Source organism: Coffea arabica, chromosome 11e (genome assembly GCF_036785885.1).
Source record: "Coffea arabica cultivar ET-39 chromosome 11e, Coffea Arabica ET-39 HiFi, whole genome shotgun sequence".
Lineage (NCBI taxonomy): Eukaryota > Viridiplantae > Streptophyta > Magnoliopsida > Gentianales > Rubiaceae > Coffea > Coffea arabica.
In genome coordinates this window covers 59,696,886-59,718,572 of record NC_092331.1, presented here as the reverse complement: position 1 = coordinate 59,718,572, position 21,687 = coordinate 59,696,886, and the positions used below count along the sequence as shown (strand labels likewise).

Here is a 21,687-nt window from a genome sequence, read left to right as displayed (position 1 = left end):
ATAGGCAATAATCACCCCTATATAATGATATTTGCAAATATCAATTCACGTCTTATAATTTACTACTGATATTTACCACGTCACTGCTAGCAATACTCATATTTAATAGCAACAACTAATTATTAATTTAAAAAACTCACAACTACGAAAATCACATATCCAAAATTTAGAAACTCGTTTGAATTACAACTTTCACAATTCTATGTATCTTATTGTTATAATATATTTTACTCTCATTATCATTCACAAAACTAATGGTCACTAACCCTTTTTATTTGCCATTACATAAATTAAATACAGAAAAAAAGACTATATATCATACTCTCACAATGGATAAATCCCACTTACAAGGATTTCAATCATTGACGAAATCAAGATTTTTTTTCTGGAGGGGTTAAAATTTTTCTTAACATAATTATTTTTATGTGTTATGTTCAAAATAATTTTCATCTATTTGAATATATGACATCTAAAAATATCAAAATTTAATTTTTAATTATAAAGGGATGTAAAAAATAAATAATTTTTTTTCAAAAATTAATTCAAAGGGTAGTTAATTCACACACACACGCATACATATATACATATATATAGATATATATATTCTTATAATATAAACTAAAATTGTAAAAAATTAGAAATGCCAACTTTATTTTACACAAATATTTATACAATATGAATTAAAATTTTTAAAACTTAGGGGGAGGGCTATGGCCCCCATTTGTTACATCATTGATTTCAACGGCGTATCAATTCCATACCTGCAAGATTATAAAAGAGAAAACAACTGATCACAAAATGAATCTTACACTATAGTGATCCCACTGAAATATTTTCAAAGATTCACCAAGTTCACTTTCAAGAAATACAAGTCTCGTTGAACATTTTTGTGTAGTACAAATTCCATAAAATTCAACAAAATTAATTAAACCACCAATGTTTATTTTCACACTAAAAGTTGATTGATGTAAAAAATATTCGCACCTTTATACAAAATTATCAAATCAAATACAGAATGTTTGTAAGCATTTCATAAAATAATTTTTATCTATTTAAATACATGACATCTAAAAACATCAAATATTAACGTTAATTATAAAAGGATATAAAAAATAAATAACTTTTTAAAGAAAAAATTAATTCAAATGTAGTTAATTCATGCACACACATATATAAACTCTTATAATATAAACTAAAATTGTAAAAAATTAAGATGGCCAACTTTATTTTACACAAATATTTACACAATATGAATTAAAATTTTTAAAACGTAGGAGGCTATGGCCCCTATTAGCCCTCCTTAGTTCCATCATTGATTTTAATGGCGTCTCAGTTTCAAACTTGCATAATTACAAAGGAACAAACAACTAATCACAAAACGAATCCTACACCGTAGTGATCCCACTGAAATATTTTAAAAGGTTCAGCAAGTTCACTTCCAAGAAATATAAGATTCGCTGAACATTTTTTTAGAGTACGAACTCCATGAAATTCAATAAAATTAATTAAACCACCATTATTAATTTTCATACTAAAAGTTTGATTGGTGTAAAAAATGTTCGCATCTTTGTACAGGATTATCAAATCGAATGCATAATATTTGTAAGTACGTCATTTTGAAATCAAATAAAATATGCAATTACATTTATTTCTATCCATATATCATTTATTTTCTAATATAAATTTTTATTATTATTTCAAGATCCATCTTTTGTAAAAACGCAATTCTTGAATGATCTACACATTTTGTCATACTTTGAACTATTATTAGACAAATTTTATATTTTAATTATGTTGGTACAATTTTTTTAACTTTTTTCAAATTTATCATCTCTTTTAATTTCTTTCAATAACGCAAGTATCGTGCATAGCACGGGTATTCATACTAGTTATTCATGTATGTGAAATATATAACACACATGGGCCTCGAAAATCAAAGCGCAAATTAAGCTTCCCACAAGTACAAGCACCTATTACACTTTGCGTCGTATAATTAGCCATAGTTCGAACAACATTTTGGGTTAGAAAACATCATCAAGACATCTTAAAACCCGCAGAAAAATATTAGAGAGTGCTTGAGACATCTTCGAACAGCCTTGCTAAATAAAAGAGAGAGAGGGAGAGAGAGAGAGAGGCCACTCTGCGTATAGCATGCAATTCAAAAAGATGGGATTCTTTCGTTTAAGAATCCATGGCATGGGAAGCAACCTCTTCAAGAGAGAATGAACAATGAAGGGATTCCCTCAGCTGCAGCCGAAAATGCAGGATCAACTTTGCGCCTGAAAGAAAAAGATTCCCCGGCGGGAAGGGGGGGCGGTTTTTTGGAGGAGTTAACCGGCGTCGTCAAAGAGACCACCCCAGTTGTCGCATCGCCTTCGACTTAGAATCTTCTCGCGGCTGACCCTACCATCCCCAGTCCCCACACTGAAGAAAACAGAACTGATAAAAAGGGCTGCCGCTTAGTTCTAACGAAAATGGTGAGTTGTCGTTCTCTCTGTCAGACATCAGTTACGACGGCGTAGAACCAGACACTCAAAAAATCAAAAAAAAAATATAAATACACATATTAGCCACACGACCCAACTTTTTTTTTTAAAAATAATGATGACACTTTCACTATTATAAATAAAAATCATATGATGAAAATGATAATTGAAGTGGTCATTATATATTTAAAAAAAGTGTGATTAACATCTGGAAGAAAAAAAAACCCTCCATTCAAAGTTTTCTTCTTTTAAAAGAAATAGATCCTTCTTCACATACATGACATGTATGCATACGTGACAAGTTTTCTTCTTTGAAAAGAAAAGAGAGAAATGGATCCTTAATTCACATGACATATATGCATACGTGCGTATCAAACTACTGATGAGCTTACACGTAGAAATTCTTCATTCTTTTTTTTTTTTTTATCGTAACGATAGGATTCCTATAACCTAAATTAACCTATTTTAGAGGGAGGGGAAGGGGGCTCAATATGAGTAGAAACTTCATCGAAAATGGTCAACAAAAATCGTCACATATTATGACAATTTTTGTAAGAGGTAAAATTCGAACTCTTGACCTCGTCCCGCTGGCTAGAAATTCTCCATTCAAAGTTCCGCAATTTTCGACATGAAAAGCTGGTTTTATTAGATTCCAATCTTTTGGGCACCGTGCCGTACTGGTGATCAAACCAACCAAAAAAAAAAAAACAAAAGTGACATAAACTTCTGTGCCTTTTGATATGATGAATAAAAATGAAAAAAAAAAGAAGCTGGGGAAGAAGCATCTCCGTTTTTTCTGTACTACTACTACTAATCGTCATTGTCAACCGTGACATAAACGTAATTGCATTCGCATCCGTCAACTCCTGATACCAATCGTCATTGCTGACACAATAGTATCCCAAAAAAAAAATATTGACTGACCAAATCTTGACTTAAATAATACCAATATACCATCAGTAGTTGTTGTCCAGCAGGAAAGTCAAAATTTTCCTGAGACTTTAAAGAACAGTTACTCATCACCAATCCGACGTCTCTTGCAAGCTTCGTAGCTACTAGTATAAATATTACTATTATACTTCAGGAACTTCACCCCTAAATATTCTGCAAAGTGAAATTTTTAGCTTATTTTTGTGTTTAAAGGAGATTTGAAAAAAAACAAAAAAAAAAAAGGCTCGAAAGAAAACTAGCCATGGCAGCAAGTGATGTAAAGCTTCTTGGTGCACGTCCGAGCCCATTCGTGAACCGGGTTCAGTTTGCCCTCAACCTCAAGTCAATAGACCATGAATTCATCCCACAAAACTTGGCAGAGAAAAGCGAGCTCCTTCTTAAGTCTAATCCTGTTCACAAGAAGGTCCCAGTACTCATCCATGGTGATCAGCCCATCTCCGAGTCACTTGTGATTGTGCAGTACATTGATGAGGTCTGGTCTGGTCCTCCCTCTCTCCTTCCTTCTGATCCCTATGACCGCGCCACAGCTCGCTTTTGGGCCGCTTACATTGATGAAAAGGTACCACTATAAGTTCTCTTGCTTCATCACTCACTCCCCTCCCTCTTTTCAACATCATATATATATATATATGCGACTTTTTCTGCATATTCTTCAGTTGTCATGTACTACTACTACATTCTAAGAAAAAGAGTCAATGGGTTTAATAAATGTGGCAGTGGTTTCCATTGGTGCGGGATCTTAGAAATGCAACGGACGAGCAGTCAAAAGCAGCTGCAGTGGAGAAATTATTTGAAGGCTTAAAATTGTTGGAGGATGCATTTGTGAATTCAAGCAAAGGGAAGGGCTTCTTCGGTGGAGAAAAATTAGGTTTCCTTGATATTGTTCTGGGTTGCTACTTGGGATGGGTAAGGGCTGGAGAAATATTTACAGGTTTGAAAATACTGGACGAAACCAAGACACCAGCCCTGGTGGGATGGGCTGAGAGGTTTGCTTCTCATAAAGCTGTGGATGGTGTTATACCCGAGCCTGAGGAACTCGTTAACCTTATCAAAAAGTTCCAAGCTAGGGCCGCTGCTGCTGCTGATGCTTCTTCCAAGTGAAAAAGGCCCATTTTTTAATGAGCCCATGAATGATGGCCCGAGTGGTCATCATTTTTTCTTTTTCTTTTTTTTCCCTTGTTTTTGTTGTTGTTTGGATTGTGCGAGAATAATTGTAAGGGGGAAGCTTCCTTTCCCAAATGCAAGTTGTAATGGGCGAGCTTCCTTTCATAAATGGAAGTTCTCTCCTTTTTTTTTCAAAAATTATTTCTTCTGATTCCAATTTCGTGGGATGACCCTATGAAAAAGTTTTTTTTCTTTGGTTACATTGCTCCTTGCTGAAAGTTAAAATCAAATTATTTCCTTTCTTTTCTTTTTATAAATTGATTATCCAATCTGGAGGAAGATCAGAAAGGAAATTTGATTAAAGTGGGGAGGGGCTCAAGAACTCAGCACAAGGCACTAAGTGTAACTTGAAGTAGAAATTTGCAAGTAAACTGGCGTTACTGCACTTTGTGGCCCAATTCCCACATTTAACGGTGTCCAACCGCTTTATGAGCCTTCTTCTGGGTTATTCTGCGCAATGTAACGCATTTGTCCATTAACCAATAACTGGTGCAATAAAAGTTATAGCTTTGGATTCCTGAACGTCCACATCTTTAAGGATTTTTGAACGCAGGGATTAGTCGGGCCCGTACCCCTGTATTGATAAAAATAAAATAAAAAATTGCCAAGATTGGACAAATGAACAAGCGAAGTCTCGCGCTTTTTAAAACCAGGAACTAGGATAAAATCGGGACCCGATCAAATATCACACGACAGAGATAACTGGCACGGGAACAAGGATACAAGGACAGCTTACGTTGTTGGAGTCCGCTCGCCGCTTCCACCTGTACCTAAGCTCCTTTTCCATAACTGTAACAATACTCTTTCAAACTGCAACTGGAACCACGCTACCTTCTTTCCTTTCTAAGTCAAGCTGGCAGAGGAGAAAGATCCTCACAGATAAAGAATGGAAGGTGTGAAACTGGATCAGTGGGGTTATGAAGTGAAGACTAGTTCGGATGCCTGTATAGCTGCTATCAACTCTTATTATCATCAGGTCCTTTGATTTTGTTTTTTTCCTATCTGGGTTTTTTCTCCTGGCAATTTTACATAGTGGGTTCTGCATATGTTTTACTATGCCATATGTTTTATGCCATGATATGAAAGGTTGAACTGAATCTTTAGGTACTTAGCTATGGAAGAAGAAGGGATGTGATTTTGGAAGCTCCTAAAGCCGACCCGGATTGTGTTTTAGGAAATATTTTGGCAGCTAGTTTTCTCTGTTCCTTTGATCCTTCTAGAGTTCCTACTTTCCTTGATGCTGCAAATTCTTGTCTAGTATGACATTCCTTAATTTATTTACTCTTTTATTTCTTTTCATCTTTCTTGATTTTTCGTCAAAATTTGCATAGTTGTTGTTGATAATGTCGTAGGACAATGCTAGTGGATACGAGAAAGCAGTTTTTGATGCTGTTAGTTATTTCATTTCGCCAGATAGAGATGATGATGTTGCTGTTGATTTACATTCCACGGTACACTCCTTTTTCCTCACTCAGGTTCATTTTTTCTTTTTAAGGCCTGGTTTCAGTATGATTGGTTGCAAATTATTGACGCAGGCCGTTGTAATTGTTCCTGTAAACGTAACTATTGAGCTAATGGGACTTTGCTTTTGAGTTTTTCATGAATGGACAATTCCTCTCCTAAGGGTGATTTTTGACATGCTAAATTTTGCAAGGAGATATTTGACTAAACTAAAGAGATGCTCTCCAACTTTTTGCTTGCATAATTTAGATTAGAAAGAATAAATCCAAATAATCAAATGTATGGAGTTCTCTTTATGTGGTGGTTACTTAGGAAGCTTATTTACCAGTTGGAAATGTTATTTGCTCTTCTTGAAACTGCAGTTTCTATGATTTGAAGTGGTTTCAATCTTTTCTCTGCCTGTACCTATTCCAAAATGGAATGGTTTTTTAAAGTTATGCTCTTGTAGTTAAATCACATGTCTTACATATTTTTATTGCTTGAATGGCTGTGCTGTAATGCATTTGTAAGAATCCATTCTGTACATAAAGAAGCAACGTTGTACATGATGAAGGCTCATCAATTAAGTTTGCCTTTGATCAATTTAATATCTGGTATATGTGTGAGAATATAGCACGTTTGGTAAATACAGTCGATGTTGTTTTGCAGTTTTTGAAAGATTATCCAAGAGATCTATTATCTCTGAAGAGGGCACAGGTGCTGTGCTTCTATATGGGTCGACCTGATCTATCTCTGCAACTTGTTCAACAGGTTGTCCCCAATCAGCTTCTCTATTTTCTTTTACCAATGATAGTCATCAAGAATACCTTATCAACTTTGTACATAGAAATTATCACACACGTTTGAAAACATTGTTGCCAAACACGGGAAACATGGAAGGGTGATTGAATATTTTGTAATGTCCATGCTTTGATTGAAACTTATCCGTTGTATGGTTAACAGGTTCTATCAAAAAATGAAAAAGCAAATTTCATTTATGGCATGCTTGCTTTCCCTCTGCTAGAGCTTGGTCGAATGGTAGATGCTGAGAAAGCTGCTAAAGAGGGATTTGAAATCAACAAGGAGGATCCTTGGACTCAACATGCTGTAAATAAAATATAATACATCTTTCTTTTTTCAGTCTTTCGCATGCATCAATGAGAAATCTACTGCCTTTAACATCTTGAATCCTCACATTCTATTTCCATTAAATAATAAATTTTTTAATGAGTATCATTTTCACATCGTTGGCCTATTTTGCATTGCCAATCTTCATTAAACAGAAAGTTTCAATTTTCTGTCAGCTCCTTCCTGGTAAACTCCCATCTTTCCATTATGTTTTGATGGTAACTATTTCTAATTTTTGTTAATCATATGATTATTAACTCATATTTTAGTGCTCTTGCTGAATTGGGAAAGAATAAAAAATATACTGGTTTGGAGGCTAATATAATTTTAAAACTCTATAAACTAATAGCTTATTCAAGTGGTGTAGTATTTTGTTTAAGAGTTTCCATTTGTTATCATTTGCTTGAAGTTTGTTTTGTTGACATCAGACTTGACTAGTTCTTTTAATATGGACCTTGCAATATGGACTTTGCTGCAGCTCTGCCATGTTTATCAATATGAATGTCATTTCAAGGAAGCAGTGATATTCATGAAAGAATGTTCACAATCATGGAGTCCTTTGTCGTCGTTTATGTAAGTATGATACGGCACAATTCTCTACTTCATTGCTACGATTCTTTAGATGCCTGAAGAAAGTTGTTTGTCAGGCGCACTCACAATTGGTGGCATGTTGCTCTTTGTTACTTGGAAGGTAATTCCCCAATTGACAAGGTAGCAGAGGTCTATGATGTATGTATTTGGAAAGAATTGGAAAGAAGTGATGCCAGTCCAGTCGAGGTATGTTGAATGTATTTTCCTCCCCAAGCCTCTTCAATGTTTCCCAGATTCTAACTCTGATTTCATGCATGCAGGTCTATCTTAATGCTGTCAGTTTATTGTTGCGGATATATGTAAGAGGTTATATAAAAGTCTTTGAAGATCGTCTGAAGGTCTTAGCAAAATGTCTGACTAATAAAGTAAGGAAAAGTTTTCTGTAATCAATTTTCTTTTTGACTTGTGATTAAGTGCTTTTTTTTGCCCTCCTCAAATTCATGGGTGTTCAATATTTCGTTGTCAGTTATCCATCTTTATTTGCTTAATTTATCATCTCAGTTGTTAACTTAATTCATTTTGTCTGTTTCTCCTCTACTTAAATACACATGTTAACCTTCGAGTGGTTTGAACAACGTGTTATGATGTACTCCTGCGATTTATTTAGGCCTTCTGGTATCTCGAGTGGCACCTTCATGTGTTGATAGTGTGGGCTTTAGCTTATACTAGAGAGATTTCTAAAGCAGAAGATCTTTTAACAGGATTGAAATCCAGGTTTAGGATTTCCTCTGATGATTTCTTGCATATAGTTTGTCAATCACTTCACTGCAACATCATTTGTTGCTTCTATTCTGCAGGCTCTCTCTGATGTCAAAGAAGAAGCAACAGCGGATGCAAAAAGGGATGCTGGTTTGTTCCCATTTCCTCCTCCATTTCACTATCCGATTTGCTATGGTCTTTTTTATGTACTTGCATTTGGAATCATGTACTTTTTGTCATATTCCTCTTTCAACTTTCATTTGTGATTTAATTCTCCTACTCTAGCTTGCAGAAGCACTTTACGAGTATGGGAAGGGTGAAAACGAAAAGGCCCTAGAATTGCTTGGACTTCAATTTGATGCAACTGACTGTAAGGTAATGTGGAGAGGGGGAGCCATTTGGGCTTAGCTTCATCTCTATGTACTTACAAAAACTTATTTATGATTAGGCTATTGGAGCATCAGATGAACAACTTGATGTTTTCAACGAAATTTGGATCATCTTGTTGATCAATGGAGGAGAAACTACCAAAGGTATGCCAATTTCTGACTGATCAATGTTTGTGGTGCCTCATTTCTTTAATTAGTGTTGTCAATTGCAGCAACTGAAGCAATTGAGAAGCAGTTAAAGAAGAGAGAAGGAGCCCCATTCTTGTGGCGCCTCTTAGTACGCCTCTGTTCACCACTTAAACCATCCGCTTGAGCAAAATTTTACCAAGTTGTGAGTATTCTCAATTCAATACACATACTGATCTTACTGTCTTTTTGGTGTTGCCTTGTTTTTCCAGGAAAAATGTTACCATACATTAGGAAGGCCAGAAGCTGCGAACGTTGGAGAGAAAGCCAGTGCATTAGCGGTCGCGTACTTCACATAGATGGTTTAGATGGACGTACATCCTTAAATGCTTAGCATTGGCTGTTGAATATTGTCTTGGACAATTTTTTAAATGAATGCCCAAAAATGCTCTTGTGGAATGAGTTTTAATTTATTTCTATACAATTATTAGATTATTTAGTATAATTATAAGGAAAATGTGTCAAATTTTTCATATCCATATCTACTATTTGATAAAAAACTATAATAATAATTTTATTACCATGATATGATATTTTTTATAGTATTTTATTATAGATTTAGATTTATAAGATAGAAGGAAAATGTTGAAATAATTCATTTAAAATTTATAAATTTTTGAAATAGTTAGATTATTACTATAATTTAGTAGTGCTTTTGGGTAATTTTTTTTAAATTTTGGGTAAAATACAAAAAAGTCCCCTGTAGTAAATCTAATACACATAAAAGTCTCCCTTGATTTTAAAATATATAACACGACATTCCGTACTTTGAATTAAATTGCAAAGGTGACGGAATTCGTTAAATTTAACGGAAATGACATGTTGAAATCTTAAAAAAAAAATTTATAACTAATTTTTAACAAATATACATGTTCGACCTCTTAACCCTCAATTCTCTTTATCTAGAGAATAAAACAAATGGTTTTTTTGAGATGTCTTTTACTTAATTATATCAGGGCATTTTGGTCATTTCGTTCATTTCTGTTAAGTTTAACAGATTTCGTCACCTTTGCAATTTAGTTTAAAATATGAGGTGTCGTGTTGTATATTTTGAAATCATAAGGGGCTTTTCTATATATTACGTTTACTACATGGGGCTTTTTTATTTTTTACCCTTTAATTTATTATTAATTTTAATACCAAAAAATAGAAAACAAAGATCAACAAAAATATTGGATCACATATAAAATTAACTCATAAAAAAAAAATCATTAATTCGATATTTGGTTATAATAGAAACCTAAAGATAGTAGTAATAGTTCTACAATTTTATTGGTGAAAAATTTTTTTAAAAAAAGGAAAAAGAAGGAAAAAGAATGAAAAAATAATTTTAAAACTCATTCTAAATATAAGTATACCAAATAAGAGAATTTTATTAAAATATTTAAGGGTAAAATTGTTATTTTAAATAATAAGGGAGGTATGTGCAATTTTTTAAACTTTAATAGAGCTTAATGAAATTGTTAGAAACCTCAGGGAGGTTTCTGAAATTATCCCAAAAAATTAACCAATCTTGACTTAAATAATACCAATATACCATTGGTAGTTGTTATCCCAGTTGGGATCCTCTATGCCACTACTCGGTGCCAAATCCAGTGCCAATCCCACTTATCACATGATAGTAGAAGAAATTTAAATAAACAACACATGACAAATTAAATAAATAAGACACTTGACATAAATATAGAAGTGATACTGAATTGCCACTAGAAAAGTAGCACTTGGATCCCGTGTGCCCGCCCCATTTCTATCCTCGTGCCATCCTTAGAGAAATTATTTGAAGGCCTAAAATTGTTGGAGGATGCAGTTGTGAATTCAAGCAAAGGGAAGGGCTTCTTTGGTGGAGAAAAATTTGGTTACCTTGATATTGTTCTGGGTTGCTACTTGGGATGGGTAAGGGCTGGAGAAATATTTACAGGTTTGAAAATACTGGACGAAACCAAGATACCAGCCCTGGTGGAATGGGCTGAGAGGTTACTTCTCATAAAGTTGTTATGGTGTTATACCCGAGCCTGAGGAACTCGTTAACCTTATCAAAATGTTCCAAGCTTGGGCCGCTGCTGCTTCTTCAAAGTGAAAAAGGCCCATATTTTAAGGAGCCCATCAATGATGGCCCGAGTGGTCATCATTTTTGTTATTGTTTGGATTGTGCGAGAATAATTGAAACGGGGAAGCTTCCTTTCCCAAATGAAAGTTGTAATGGGCGAGCTTCCATTCATAAATGGAAGTTCTCTCTTTTTTTTTTTTTAAAAAAAACTTATTTCTTCTGATTCCAATTTCGTGGGATGACCGATGAAACAGTTTTTTTTTCTTTTGGTTACATTGCACCTTGCTGAAAGTTAAAATCAAATTATTTCCTTTCTTTTCTTTTTATAAATTGATATCCAATCTTGAGGAAGATCAGAAAGGAATTTTATTAAAGTGGGGAGGGGCTCAAGAACTCAGCACAAGGCATTAAGTGCAACTTGAAGTAGAAATATGCAAGTAAACTGGCGTTCCTGCACTTTTGTGGCCCAAACTAGGACATTTAACGGTGTCCAATCGTTCTGTGAGCCTTCTTCGAGGTAATTCTGCGCAATGTAACGCATTTGCCCATTAACCAATAACTGGGACAATAAAAAGGTACAGCTTTGGATTCCTGAACGTCCACATCTTTAACATATGCTTTAATCCAAATTGCCAAGATTGGACAAATGAACAAGCGAAGGCTCAACCACGGAGCTTGGCTCAGTGACCACTAAGGTGGGATTTAAGTTTCGAGGTTCCAATTTTACCTACAACGAAAAAAATTTAAGAATAGTGTCAAAACACCTCTTTGATCTAGTAAAGTCTGTGTACCTGTTAGTCCCTAACACATAGGACTGTCAACGGGCCGGGTCCGGGTCGAGGTTCACTAGTAAAGTCTGGATCTAGACCCAGACCCGGCATACTATACTAGTTCCGGATTTGACCTGAATACCCGACGAGTCTTCTACTTGGATCCGGGTCGGGCTTACTCGAAAACGGCCCATCAAAAGCCTATTTTTGCAACAACACTTGTCTTTGGTGTATTTGACTATATGGATAATAATCAGAGAAGTAAATTTGGGGTATTATATTAATAAATATTTTTTTAAAATTATTAATCAATTTATATCCGGGTTCGGATTCAATACGGGTCGAAATACCATATTTCGTATCCGACAGTGTGTTTGGATTATAAATTATTTGAAATATTTTTACTGTAACACTTTTTGTGATGTGATGTATATGGGATAAAAAGGTAATTAAGAAGATAAAAAGGTGTATTGGAAATTGTAATGATGATGTAAGCAAATAAATTGGGGCAAATAATTTCCTGTCGAAACACATTTTTTGTTTGACAAAACGGATTCGAATTTGGGTAACGGAATTATATCTCTACCCGCACTCGAAATTATTTGACGGATCCGATCCGAGTCCGGTCAAGACAATCCGGATCTTTGACAGGCCTAATGACACAAGCCTCTTTAGATTTCTCCTCACTTCTTAAAAAAAAAAAAAAACAGGCGAAGGCTCGCGCTTATTAAAACCAGGAATTTGGATAAATCGGGACCATCAAATATCACACGCAGGGATAACTGGCACGGGAACAAGGATACAAGGACAACTTAGGTTGTGTTTGGATTGTATTTTTCATGATTTTTCATGGAAAAATTACTGTAGCGATTTGATGTATGTGAAGAAAAAAGGTAATAGGAAAATGTGATCACGGAAAATGATGTAATTTTCCGACGAAAAACTGCAATCCAAACAAGGCTACATTTGGATACACAAGCCAATTGTTGGAGGCTTGGAGCCCGCTTGCCGCTTCTGCCTGTACCTAAGGTCCTTTTCCATAACTGTAACCCAACCCATCCAAACTGAAACTGGAACCACGCTACCTTGTTACCTTTCTAAGTCAAGCTGGCAGAGGAGAAAGATCCTCACAGACGAAGAAATGGAAGGTGTGAAACTGGATCAGTGGGGTTATGAAGTGAAGACTAGTTCGGATGCCTGTATAGCTGCTATCAACTCTTATTATCATCAGGTCCTTTGATTTTGTTTTTTTCCTATCTGGGTTTCTTACGTTCTTCTCCTGGCAATTTTACATAGTGGGTTTTGCATATGTTTTACTATGCCATGATATGAAAGGTTGAACTGAATCTTTAGGTACTTAGCTATGGAAGAAGAAGGGATGTGATTTTGGAAGCTCCTAAAGCCGACCCGGATTGTGTTTTGGGAAATGTTTTGGCAGCTAGTTTTCTCTGTTCCTTTGATCCTTCTAGAGTTCCTACTTTCCTTGATGCTGCAAATTCTTGTCTAGTATGACATTCCTTAATTTATTTACTCTTTTATTTCTTTTCATCTTTCTTGATTTTTCGTCAAAATTTGCATAGTTGTTGTTGATAATGTCGTAGGACAATGCTAGTGGATACGAGAAAGCAGTTTTTGATGCTGTTAGTTATTTCATTTCGCCAGATAGAGATGATGATGTTGCTGTTGATTTACATTCCACGGTACACTCCTTTTTCCTCACTCAGGTTCATTTTTTCTTTTTAAGGCCTGGTTTCAGTATGATTGGTTGCAAATTATTGACGCAGGCCGTTGTAATTGTTCCTGTAAACGTAACTATTGAGCTAATGGGACTTTGCTTTTGAGTTTTTCATGAATGGACAATTCCTCTCCTAAGGGTGATTTTTGACATGCTAAATTTTGCAAGGAGATATTTGACTAAACTAAAGAGATGCTCTGCAACTTTTTGCTTGCATAATTTAGATCAGAAAGAATAAATCCAACTAATCAAATGTTATGGAGTTCTCTTTATGTGGTGGTTACTTAGGAAGCTTATTTACCAGTTGGAAATGTTATTTGCTCTTCTTGAAACTGCAGTTTCTATGATTTGAAGTGGTTTCCATCTTTTCTCTGCCCGTACCTGTTCCAAAATGGAATGGTTTTTTAAAGTTATTTCGTGTAGTTAAATCACACGTCTTACATATTTTTTTTGCTTGAATGGCTGTGCTGTAATGCGTTTGTAAGAATCCATTCTGTACATAAAGAAGCAACGTTGTACAGGATGAGATCCTCATCAATTAAGCTTTACCTTTGATCAATTTAATATCTGGTATCTGTGTGAGAATATAGCACGTTTGGTAAATACAGTCGATGTTGTTTTGCAGTTTTTGAAAGATTATCCAAGAGATCTAGTATCTCTGACGAGGGCACAGGTGCTGTGCTTCTATATGGGTCGACCTGATCTATCTCTGCAACTTGTTCAACAGGTTGTGCCCAATCAGCTTCTCTATTTTCTTTTACCAATGATAGTCATCAAGAATACCTTATCAACTTTGTACATAGAAATTATCACACACGTTTGAAAACATTGTTGCCAAACTCGGGAAACATGGAAGGGTGATTGAATATTTTGTAATGTCCATGTTTTGATTGAAACTTATCTCTTGTATGGTTAACAGGTTCTATCAAAAAATGAAAAAGCAAATTTCATTTATGGCATGCTTGCTTTCCCTCTGCTAGAGCTTGGTCGAATGGTAGATGCTGAGAAAGCTGCTAAAGAGGGATTTGAAATCAACAAGGAGGATCCTTGGACTCAACATGCTGTAAATAAAATATAATACATCTTTCTCTTTTCAGTCTTTCGCATGCATCAATGAGAAATCTGCCACCTTTAACATCTTGAATCCTCATATTCTATTTCCATTAATAATAAATTTTTTAATGAGTATCATTTTAACATCGTTGGCCTATTTTGTATTGCCAATCTTCATTAAACAGAAAGTTCCAATTTTCTGTCAGCTCCTTCCTGGTAAACCCCCATCTTTCCATTATGCTTTGATCATAACTATTTCTAATTTTTGTTAATCATATGATTATTGACTCAGATTTTAGTGCTCTTGCTGAATTGGGAAAGAATAAAAAATATACTGGTTTGTAGGCTAATATAATTTTAAAACTCTATAACTAATAGCTTATTCAAGTGATGTAGTAATTTGTTTAAGAGTTTCCATTTGTTATCATTTGCTTGAAGTTTGTTTTGTTGACATCAGACTTGACTAGTCCTTTAATATGGACTTTGTTGCAGCTCTGTCATGTTTATCAATATGAATGTCATTTCAAGGAAGCAGTGATATTCATGGAAGAATGTTCACAATCATGGAGTCCTTTGTCATCGTTTATGTAAGTATGATATGACAGAATCCTCAACTTCATTGCTACAATTCTTTAGATGGCTGAATAAGGTTGTTTGTCAGGCACACTCACAATTGGTGGCATGTTGCTCTTTGTTACTTGGAAGGTAATTCCCCAATTGACAAGGTAGCAGAGGTCTATGATGAATGTATTTGGAAAGAATTGGAAAGAAGTGATGCCAGTCCAGTCGAGGTATGTTGAATGTATTTTCCTCCCCGAGCCTCTTCAATGTTTCCCAGATTCTAACTCTGATTTCATGCATGCAGGTCTACCTTAATGCTGTCAGTTTATTGTTGCGGATATATGTTAGAGGTTATATAAAAGTCTTTGAAGATCGTCTGAAGGTCTTAGCAAAATGTCTGACTAATAAAGTAAGGAAAAGTTTTTTTAATCAATTTTCTTTTTGACTTGTGATTAAGTGCTTTTTTTTGCCCTCCTCAAATTCATGGGTGTTCGATATTTTCCTTGTCAGTTATCCATCTTTATTTGCTTAATTTATCATCTCGGTTGATAACTTAATTCATTTTGTCTGTTTCTCCTCTACTTAAATACACATGTTAACCTTCGAGTGGTTTGAACATGTTATGATGTACTCCTGCAATTTATTTAGGCCTTCTGGTGTCTCGAGTGGCACTTTGATGTGTTGATAGTGTGGGCTTTAGCTTATACTGGAGAGATTTCTAAAGCTGAAGATCTTTTAACAGGATTGAAATCCAGGTTTAGGGTTTCCTCTGATGATTTCTTGCATATAGTTTGTCAATCACATCACTGCAACATCATTTGTTGCTTCTATTCTGCAGGCTCTCTCTGATGTCAAAGAAGAAGCAACAGCGGATGCAAAAAGGGATGCTGGTTTGTTCCCATTTCCTCCTCCATTTCACTATCTGATTTGCTATGGTCTTTTTTATGTACTTGCATTTGGAATCATGTACTTTTTGTCATATTCCTCTTTCAACTTTCATTTGTGATTTAATTCTCCTACTCTAGCTTGCAGAAGCACTTTACGAGTATGGGAAGGGTGAAAACGAAAAGGCCCTAGAATTGCTTGGACTTCAATTTGATGCAATTGACTGTAAGGTAATGTGGAGAGGGGGAGCCATTTGGGCTTAGCTTCATCTCTATGTACTTACAAAAACTTATTTATGATTAGGCTATTGGAGCATCAGATGAACAACTTGATGTTTTCAACGAAATTTGGATCATCTTGTTGATCAATGGAGGAGAAACTACCAAAGGTATGCCAATTTCTGACTGATCAATGTTTGTGGTGCCTCATTTCTTTAATTAGTGTTGTCAATTGCAGCAACTGAAGCAATTGAGAAGCAGTTAAAGAAGAGAGAAGGAGCCCCATTCTTGTGGCGCCTCTTAGTACGCCTCTGTTCACCACTTAAACCATCCGCTTGAGCAAAATTTTACCGAGTTGTGAGCATTCTCAATTCAATACACATACTGATCTTACTGTCTTTTTGGTGTTGCCTTGTTTTTCCAGGAAAAATGTTACCATACATTAGGAAGGCCAGAAGCTGCAAACGTTGGAGAGAGAGCCAGTGCATTAGCGGTCGCATACTTCACATAGATGGTTTAGATGGACGTACATCCTTAAATGCTTAGCATTGGCTGTTGAATATTTTACTTGTAAGTCCCGCATTTCTGTACCCTAATGATCTCCTAGTCTATGAATAGTTGTTGAATGAGACCGCGAGGTGGTAAAATCATAGAGGCGTAATAGTTCCAGTTTTTGTTCAAGCCTGTTAGCTCCAAGTAGTTCAGTGTTAAGAGATTATAATCTCGTACTTGCCCAGGAAAAACCACACGAGAGAAAAGAGAAAGTAAAAGACCGTTTTCTTGGTCTTCTGCCAACGTTACAATCTAAAGGGAACAATTTGGCATCGAGTGGCACACAGGCCGGCACTGGTATTCAATTAAATGCTGCACAGTAAACAAAGTCATGAACATTACGGGCACGTACAATTTGATCAATCTCTCAACTCCACAATAGTCAAAGCTCACGTGTCTTGTTTTAGCTCGTTAATCCAATACTATCTGGAACAACAACATTACTGGAGTTGGACGATCTGAAAACCCCAGCACCACCGCCAGCAACCACACGGGGGCGGCCCCTAATTCGCCTCAGTTCCGCCACCACTTCCCTAGCATCAGGCCTGTCATCCTTATCTGCTGCCACACATCGAAAAGCCAGCTCCGCAACAGCACCAACACCTTCCATTGCCTCAGCATCTACGACCAAAACAGGGTCCACAACCTGATGCAACAGTCCCATTTGTATCCTTGACACGACCAAATCAGCCAGTGCCATTTCCCTCTTTTCCCTCCTCTGGTCCACGGCCCTCATCCCAGTTATTAACTCCAACAACACTACTCCAAAGCTATATATATCACTCTTCTCATTCAACAAAAAGGACCTATGATAATCAGGATCCAAGTATCCTGGTGTACCTTGCGGACCAGTCCAAACACCCCCTGAAGAATTATCCCTCTCCGTCGTGGTTTCTGAGCAAATCAGTAGCCTTGATAGCCCAAAATCACCAACTTTGACTCTCATATCTTTCTCTACAAAAATGTTTGATGAGGTAATGTCTCTATGAACAATTGGTGGCACTAATGAGAAATGCAAATATTCGATGGCCATTGCAGTTTGTAGCGCGATATCAACTCTTAGATTCCATGGTAACGTGCCCTTTGCATATAAATCCGTCGCTCCATGGAGATGATCCGCGAGACTACCATTTGGTACATATTCATACACTAAAAGCAACCCTCTCGGATCGCTACAATAGCCGTGAAGCTTAACTAAATTGGGATGGTTGAGTGAAGATAAGATCAAGATCTCATTGCAAAATGACTTTGTCGAAAATGCTTTTTCCCCAGCTGCTCTGCCTGAATTGTGCTTGTGAAGATGCTTTACTGCCACTCTGCGGCCATCGTTAAGCTGGCCCAAATAGACAGAACCAAATCCTCCGTCGCCAATTTTGCGTTTTGGGTCGAAATGATTTGTGGAAGACTCAAGCTCCTCATAAGTAAACACTGGTGGAAGGAGACTAGCTGAGCGGTGTCTCCGAAGGAAGACAATAGTGGGATCTTCTTCTGAGGCCAATCCTTTTTGCCTAGACCTGAAAATAACAGTAGCAACAAAAAATATGATCAAGAAACACATAAACAACAAAAGAATGCACAGGATTGCAATCCTGTTGGCCCCTTTTTCACGAATTTGTGCAGCTGGGGATTTGAAACAGAGGAATGGCATTCCAGGGTCCGAAGAATTGAACCCACAAAAGCCATTATTAGCCCTGCAGGTTTTGCAGCTCGTAAAGTAGCTATCTTGGTCTTCATCCCACTCAACTTCAACTCCAAGTTTCAAGAAATTGTCAAGAAATCCCAGAACATCACCTCGGCATCCCTGTTGAGAGTCTTCTTGGTGTTCTGATCTACATTCAGGAAGAAGGTTTACGGGGTTCTTGATAAGTTTGCATTCCCAAGAACAATGGCTGCAGTTTGGAAGGTTTGGAGGTGGACAAGGTTTGACGACTGAAAGTCTAGAGCAATACGAGTCAGATAACCGAAATGGGGAGCCAACAAGGGAGATTGGTTTGCTGGGGATGGAAAACAGAGTATGCTGAACAGAGCAATTTTGTTTGGAGTGTGAAGATGGCGGCAGAACTGTTGCAGGGGAGAGGACGAGAGAAGGGGAGTTGGGTTCATAGTGGAGGAGGGAAAAGGTGAGGTTATTGATGGAAATGATGGCATGTGGAAGTGAGCATTTGACTTGGAAGGATGGATGACCACAGCCAGGATGCGAGGAGAAAGGAAAAGACGGGGCGTAAGTGAAAGGTGGACATGAATATTTGGCTGTTTCGGAGGGAAGTTCTGAGCAAATATGAGCTGCTGTCGAGGAGGGCAGGCGGAGGAGGAAGAGCAGAAAGAGAGAGATAGTGGTGGTGGCGGCCGAACGCGGTTGCAGAGAGAGTGGCTTTGGTGGTTTTAATGGTGGCGCGGGTGACATTGTGGAGCCCAACTGCGAAGCACAGTCATGAATGAGGAGAGGAAGATCTAAATCTTGATCTAGTTTTGGCCTTTTGGGTTGACTGCATAGGTCGTTTGTGGTGGCACCGCCGATGTGAGAACAAGAAGAGAAGTGGGGAGGTCTCGAGGAAGGGAAGAGAGAGGAGTCAAGTGTCTGAGGCACGTGAAGAGAATGGGGTGAAGACAAAACCCCAAAAGGAATGGTCACTAGCTAAGGAGACCAAAACCGTGGAAATTTGGCCAAGTTGAAAACTTCACCTTTTCGCTTGTATTCTATTCTATTCTACGTGGAAGGAATCACAAATATGATATTGATGGCATGCTTCTTTGCGAGAGTGTGCTTCACTTTGGAATGTACAATGGCTCAATAGGGGTAGAGAAGGATGAAGATGGAAGTGAAGCGAAAGTTCTTTCATCACTCTCTATCTATTCAGATACTACTACTGTTCTTTCTGGCGATAAAAATCTAGTAGTAACAATTCCGTTGTGAGTAAATTCATCTATGCACCATCTGACTGAAAAAGCAAGAGCCTTTTAACTAGAGCATTATATTCCAGCAATAGTGATCATTACTACAGAAAACTGCTTAATCTGACAATATCTGTATCTGAAATCCGTATGATGTATTATTCAAGAATTAGCATAGTGTTCAAATCCTAGTTTTCTGCCCATCCAAGAAGACAAAAGCTTAAAAGAAAACTACGCTTGTGAGCTCAAAGCATCAGCGTTAAGCAGACTATACGTCATTCATCATTTCGAATTTAGGTAAGATACAGATTACACAGATTTGGACCTTGTTGCATGGGCTTTGGAGCAGAGTCAGCAGACACATACTAATACTACTATGAAGCCATTTTGCTTAGTGGGATGTGCAAGGATGCAAATTTTCAACTCCACCAATCTAAAAGGCACTGGGAGTGGAATGGTTAGGCACTGTGGTGAAAGACTTGCAAGCAAGAGTGGTGATTGTTTCGTTATGTTATGAGAGCGACAGCTTCAGAACACCAAGTGTGAATAATTTTTCAGCCATATGATGATGGGATGAACATCTCTGTCACATAGATGGTTCATTCTCAGTGGCCATTTACATCTTAATTCCACAAGTTTTGGTTAGCAAATGGATGGGTTTTCCATGCTGTAGCCGGGCCATTTCCCATTTCGTTTTCCACCCTTTTTCTCCCGAGGCAGCAGAGCTATATAATAATATCTGCAAAATTGCTTTCAAGAAGCTTAGATCAATTTTGAAGAAGCTGTCTTCGGCTTCCTTCTTCTTTTCTTTTCTTTTCTTTTCTTTTCTTCTTTATTTATTATTTTTTTCCGAAACACTTTTCAGGGCTTCAGAAATGCTGGATTAAGTGAAATTTTCCGCTTGTGCTCTTCTCAGATCTCGAGGATAACGTGGAATCTTAAAGTGAGATTATCAAAAATTTATTTAGGAAAAAAAATAATAAACATCGGTATCAGCTTGAAGCCTAGAATGTTGAAATCATCTTTTTCCCATTTATCTCTGTTATCTCAGTAGTCATATAATCATCTTTTTCCCATTGACCTCTGTGGCTCTGTTTGTTTTATCACACTCCAATCTCAGGCCTGCGTACTAAATCAAGAAAAATCACTTAACTGTTCCATCACTTTCACACTCTTTAGAATCCGATGAAATCAAATTAAAAAAAAAAAAGATTGACTGCACTTAGGGCTGCCTCTCGTTTGTACTTTTATCAACTCATATATTTCCATTCAAATTAGTGTATGAGACACATGTTCATTAATCATTTTTTGGCACTTATCACTCCTTAATATAATATGACTCATGTTTGTTGATAAAAATATATATTAAATATGGACGTATTAGTAAATTAATAAATTAGCTATCCTTTTGAATGAAAAATAAGTTTATAATTCGAAACGAATACACGAAAGTGAGTTTATCTTTATTAAATGGAAAGAGTAAGAAACATCAACAATCACTACTAATATACTTGGCAGCGTTTTTACATAAAAAAACATGCTTTTTAATAACTCTTTTTTTTTTTTAAACCTTTTCAATCATCTTTCTATGTAACATATAACACATCATAACAAGTGTTGCGCTAATTAATCTTAAATAATATTTCCAACAACACTCTGTATCCCATTATTACTCAATAGTATTATGTTCATCATCTCATAGAGTATTTGTTGTCAACATCCTAAGTTCACTTAGACGGGCCACACGCACATATAGCGGTGAGCGTGGGAGTTGAACTAATTTAGCAATTTTCATGTTTGTTAATTAGAACTAATTGGCTATTTAATTAAGATTAAGATACATCATAATATATAAAGACCGCCGCACGTGACTGTGGGTGATAAAGGACAAACAATAATGCGAATGGTGGCTGCAAACATCGAAACCCGCTCTTGGCGCC

At 36.5% G+C, this 21,687-nt stretch overlaps 4 protein-coding genes across 7 annotated transcripts; 3 read left to right on the top strand and 1 right to left on the bottom strand.

Moving 5' to 3' along the window:
* Positions 1-3,572: 3,572 nt before the first annotated feature.
* On the top strand, positions 3,573-4,801 carry LOC140021491 (glutathione S-transferase U17-like). The gene is made up of 2 exons (XM_072072461.1): positions 3,573-3,996; positions 4,155-4,801. The coding sequence occupies exons 1-2, from the start codon at positions 3,679-3,681 to the stop codon at positions 4,536-4,538; spliced, it is 702 nt and encodes a 233-aa protein (XP_071928562.1). The 5' UTR covers positions 3,573-3,678; the 3' UTR covers positions 4,539-4,801.
* A 472-nt stretch (positions 4,802-5,273) lies between these two features.
* LOC113716398 (uncharacterized) lies at positions 5,274-9,433 on the top strand. 2 transcript variants are annotated; one of them, XM_027240716.2, is made up of 14 exons: positions 5,274-5,577; positions 5,706-5,858; positions 5,954-6,052; positions 6,711-6,812; positions 7,005-7,148; positions 7,648-7,742; positions 7,817-7,946; positions 8,021-8,125; positions 8,368-8,474; positions 8,558-8,609; positions 8,745-8,834; positions 8,908-8,992; positions 9,061-9,125; positions 9,247-9,433. In XM_027240716.2, exons 1-14 carry the CDS (start codon positions 5,488-5,490, stop codon positions 9,331-9,333), a joined length of 1,404 nt encoding a protein of 467 aa, XP_027096517.2. In that variant the 5' UTR covers positions 5,274-5,487; the 3' UTR covers positions 9,334-9,433. The 2 variants fall into 2 exon arrangements, with proteins under 2 accessions (XP_027096517.2, XP_071928561.1); XM_072072460.1 differs by having other exon boundaries at positions 5,330-5,577; positions 9,046-9,125.
* A 3,422-nt stretch (positions 9,434-12,855) lies between these two features.
* On the top strand, positions 12,856-16,984 carry LOC140004531 (uncharacterized). Of its 3 annotated transcripts, none has more exons than XM_072072405.1 (14): positions 12,856-13,082; positions 13,205-13,357; positions 13,453-13,551; positions 14,212-14,313; positions 14,506-14,649; positions 15,132-15,226; positions 15,301-15,430; positions 15,505-15,609; positions 15,849-15,955; positions 16,039-16,090; positions 16,226-16,315; positions 16,389-16,473; positions 16,542-16,606; positions 16,728-16,984. In XM_072072405.1, exons 1-14 carry the CDS (start codon positions 12,993-12,995, stop codon positions 16,812-16,814), a joined length of 1,404 nt encoding a protein of 467 aa, XP_071928506.1. In that variant the 5' UTR covers positions 12,856-12,992; the 3' UTR covers positions 16,815-16,984. The 3 variants fall into 3 exon arrangements, with proteins under 3 accessions (XP_071928506.1, XP_071928505.1, XP_071928507.1); XM_072072404.1 differs by having other exon boundaries at positions 16,527-16,606; XM_072072406.1 differs by lacking the exon at positions 15,849-15,955 and having other exon boundaries at positions 16,233-16,315; positions 16,527-16,606.
* Positions 16,985-17,063: 79 nt separating this feature from the next.
* LOC140021475 (LEAF RUST 10 DISEASE-RESISTANCE LOCUS RECEPTOR-LIKE PROTEIN KINASE-like 1.5) lies at positions 17,064-19,477 on the bottom strand. The gene has a single exon (XM_072072403.1). It carries the CDS (start codon positions 19,257-19,259, stop codon positions 17,259-17,261), a length of 2,001 nt encoding a protein of 666 aa, XP_071928504.1. The 5' UTR covers positions 19,260-19,477; the 3' UTR covers positions 17,064-17,258.
* Positions 19,478-21,687: the final 2,210 nt, after the last annotated feature.

Bases quoted from the DNA above. Each gene is read 5' to 3' on its own strand.
- LOC140021491 (XM_072072461.1), top strand. From the start codon at position 3,679: ATGGCAGCAAGTGATGTAAAGCTTCTTGGTGCACGTCCGAGCCCATTC. The intron at 3,997-4,154 runs GTACCACTATAA...TAAATGTGGCAG, and splicing joins CCGCTTACATTGATGAAAAG to TGGTTTCCATTGGTGCGGGA.
- LOC113716398 (XM_072072460.1), top strand. From the start codon at position 5,488: ATGGAAGGTGTGAAACTGGATCAGTGGGGTTATGAAGTGAAGACTAGT. The intron at 5,578-5,705 runs GTCCTTTGATTT...CTGAATCTTTAG, and splicing joins TCAACTCTTATTATCATCAG to GTACTTAGCTATGGAAGAAG. The intron at 8,993-9,045 runs GTATGCCAATTT...TTCTTTAATTAG, and splicing joins TGGAGGAGAAACTACCAAAG to TGTTGTCAATTGCAGCAACT.
- LOC140004531 (XM_072072404.1), top strand. From the start codon at position 12,993: ATGGAAGGTGTGAAACTGGATCAGTGGGGTTATGAAGTGAAGACTAGT. The intron at 14,314-14,505 runs GTTGTGCCCAAT...TATGGTTAACAG, and splicing joins CTCTGCAACTTGTTCAACAG to GTTCTATCAAAAAATGAAAA. The intron at 15,227-15,300 runs GTAAGTATGATA...GTTGTTTGTCAG, and splicing joins AGTCCTTTGTCATCGTTTAT to GCACACTCACAATTGGTGGC.
- LOC140021475 (XM_072072403.1), bottom strand. From the start codon at position 19,259: ATGTCACCCGCGCCACCATTAAAACCACCAAAGCCACTCTCTCTGCAA.